The sequence below is a fragment of the Paroedura picta genome, chromosome 8 (genome assembly GCF_049243985.1).
Source record: "Paroedura picta isolate Pp20150507F chromosome 8, Ppicta_v3.0, whole genome shotgun sequence".
NCBI classification, from domain to species: Eukaryota; Metazoa; Chordata; class Lepidosauria; order Squamata; family Gekkonidae; genus Paroedura; species Paroedura picta.
Window position 1 is genome coordinate 95,481,058 of NC_135376.1, and position 2,929 is coordinate 95,483,986.

The following is a 2,929-nucleotide window of genomic DNA, read 5'->3' on the forward strand; positions in this document are numbered from 1 at the left end:
TTTTCCTAAAATGGCTCCCGCTGCATGTTCAAACTGCTCTTCTCGCGTGTAAACGAATACGCGCATGCGTTAAGTCAAACAACAAGGGCGCCAATCTGGCCATTAGGAGCAGATCCTGTTCCCGCGCGAGGAGTTTTGAACGTGACATGTGACCTGATGTGGCCAATGTGCGTGTCCCCTGCTGCCCTCCACCAATCAGGAGCCGGCTAGTCCCTTTGTCTTTGTGTGCGGGAAGGTATATGATCCGTTGCACCCTGCACCTCCCACCACCATTTTGCTCAGCTACTAGCGAAAGCAACATGGAATCGTCTTCTCAAGCCTCGTCCGTCCCTGCAACCGGCCGTGGCCCTACTTGGAGGGACGCGGAGATCAGGGACCTGATCGGGATTTTCTCGGAGGAGAAAATCCAGGACGCGTTCCAGTCCTCCCACAGGAATAGGGAGGTTTTTGAACAAGTGGCTATTAAGATGCGCGCCCTGGGCCACAACAGGACCGGCCTTGAATGCCGGTCGAAGACCAAGACAATGAGGGCAGAGTATATGCGTGCCGTGAACCATAATAAGGGTTCCGGCAACGAAAAGGTTACCTGCCCCTACTTCGAGGAGCAGTGCCAGCTGTACGGGGACGGGGAAGGATCCGGCAGGCCGAAGCGCGTCGGCCGGAGCCTTAAGGTGGTTCGGAAGCCGGCTGCCCCGGTCGAGGAACCACCCGCTGAGGAGGATCCCGGCGAGGGAACCTCGTCCAGCTTTCGCCCTCCACCCCCCGTCCAGCAACGAGCCGCGGAATCGGTAACGCTGGACCTGATCGCCATCGCTCCTGGGGAGCAAGAGGAGGCTCCTGAGCAAACGCCCCTTGCCTCCGGTAAGTGATTTTCTTTTTATTTTATATTTCCTTTTGAGCAAATGTGTGTTCTGACGTTTGGGCATCGTTTTCTCGTGTGTTCGTTGCAACGCATAAGATGGTAGGCTGTGGAGTGCTTGCTGTGGTTACTATTTGAAACGGTTTTAATTTTATAATTTTATAATTTAATTTTTAAAAGATTTTAAAAGAAGGTAGGCTGTGGAGTGCTTGCTGTGGTTACTATTTGAAACGGTTTTAATGTTATAATTTAATTTTAATTTTTAAAAGATTTAATAAGATGGTTGGCTGTGGAGTGCTTGATGTGGTTAGTATTTTAAACGGTCATGTTTAACCCACAGCCCCAAAATATTTGCTGCATGCCTCGCCCATAGGCCTTCTGCAGTACTTTGGCTCACTACTTTGGGAGCTTGCTTTGTGGTTCATGGTGTATGCTTGCTCATTTTTCACTATTTTCTGCTCTTGTCCACAGAGACACAGTTGCCAGGGACGGGGCCCCTAGAGTCTCCAGCAGCACCTGACGTGGATAGTGATTCGGGGGCATCAACTAACATTGGTAAGTATTAGTAAAAATAGGGGGGGGCTGTTTTAACTGCTTTGTGCTTTTCTGTTTGTGCAGGGCAGCAGCACTGCTAAGAGAAAGAAGAGAGTCCCTCTGCGTTGCTGGTGTAGGCTTTGAAGCTGGCTTTGCCACCCTTTGGTCCTAGATCTTTTTTTTTTCCTTTTTTTGCAGATTTCATACCCGGAACACAGGAGGAGGAACAGCCTGGGGTGCTTGGACCTCCTGCCCGGCGCAGGCGGATACAGATTCAAGATGGTGAGCGTGCATGACCTGTTCCTTTCGAGCCATAGCTGCAGGACAATGTCGCTAGGCACTAACCATGTGCTCCCTTTTAATTGTTGAGAGTCCTGCTGTGAAAGTAGGCAAAAGTAAAAGCACAACATGGGCAAACAAACAATAGCCATGTGCTCACCGGGGATTGTTTAAATTCTTGGCAGGAAAACACGGGGACAAAAAAGGACACCATGTCCACCATGGTGTGTTTTGACTTTTTTGATGTTACTAACAGTTTTGTTTCTCATTTTTTGCCAACAGAGGTTCTTTCAGATGAGGAGGAGGAACCACCCCTGCCTCCAGGCAGCCCACCACCTAGAGGTGCGCTCCCAGCAGAGGAGAGGCTTACGAGGGAACGCGGCAGGCTGAGGCGCGTCTCCGTCTTGACAAGCGTGGGAGAGAGGCTCCTTGAGCACTGCTATGAGGAGTCACGGCGTGCCGCGGCCGCTGACCAAGCCATGCTCACACTCATTGCCCAGGAGGGGAGAAAATTGAGGGCAGTCCTTAGAGAGACAAACCAAATCCTACGCGAAGGCGTGGAGGAGGTGCGACTGATAAGGAGACTCATGGAGAGGGCAGTAGCGGTCATGGAAAGGGCCTACCCTCCACAAATCGCCCCCCCACCACCACCCACACCAACACCACCACTTCCAGCACCCACCCCACCAACTCCCTCTCAGAATGCCTCCACCCAAACAAGAAGGAGGACTATTCTCGGAAAGAGAAAAATTAAACCAGCAGACAAGTACTCCCCCTCCTAGTTTTGCCCACTTTTTCTATTTCATGTTATCTGTGTTTTGTTGTTTGTTGAATAAAGTTTATATTTTTGACTCTGTCTCTGTGTACCCTACTGTAGAATCTGCAAGGCTGAAAGCGGCCTCTCTAGTGATTGTGTATATTGTGGTACTGCTGTGTGGGTTGGAGGTTGGAGGGGTGTTAGTTCAAGGAGTTTTAGGAGTGTGGTGTGGGGTTAAATATGTGCGAGTTTAAGAAGTCACACTGGAGTCTTGTTATAAAATTTGTAATAACATTTTATTTTAAACAACATTTTAACAGGGGAAAAACATTAGGGAATGAAACTTGGAGCCCCACCAGCACCACCACCCCCCACCCCCCTGGAAAACCTATTTTTTTTAACAAAGGTATACATTTAACAGGGGAAAAACATTAGGGAATGAAACTTGGAGCCCCCCCCCCAACCCCTACCCCAAAACACAAACAGGAAACAAAACTCAG

General features: G+C 49.7%; 1 protein-coding gene across 1 annotated transcript; it reads left to right on the forward strand.

The window, feature by feature from the left end:
* The first annotated feature begins 539 nt into the window (after positions 1 to 539).
* On the forward strand, positions 540 to 2,523 carry LOC143844028 (uncharacterized). Its single transcript, XM_077350959.1, has 4 exons — positions 540 to 861; positions 1,331 to 1,414; positions 1,592 to 1,675; positions 1,955 to 2,523. The coding sequence occupies exons 1-4, from the start codon at positions 540 to 542 to the stop codon at positions 2,452 to 2,454; spliced, it is 990 nt and encodes a 329-aa protein (XP_077207074.1). The 3' UTR covers positions 2,455 to 2,523.
* Positions 2,524 to 2,929: the final 406 nt, after the last annotated feature.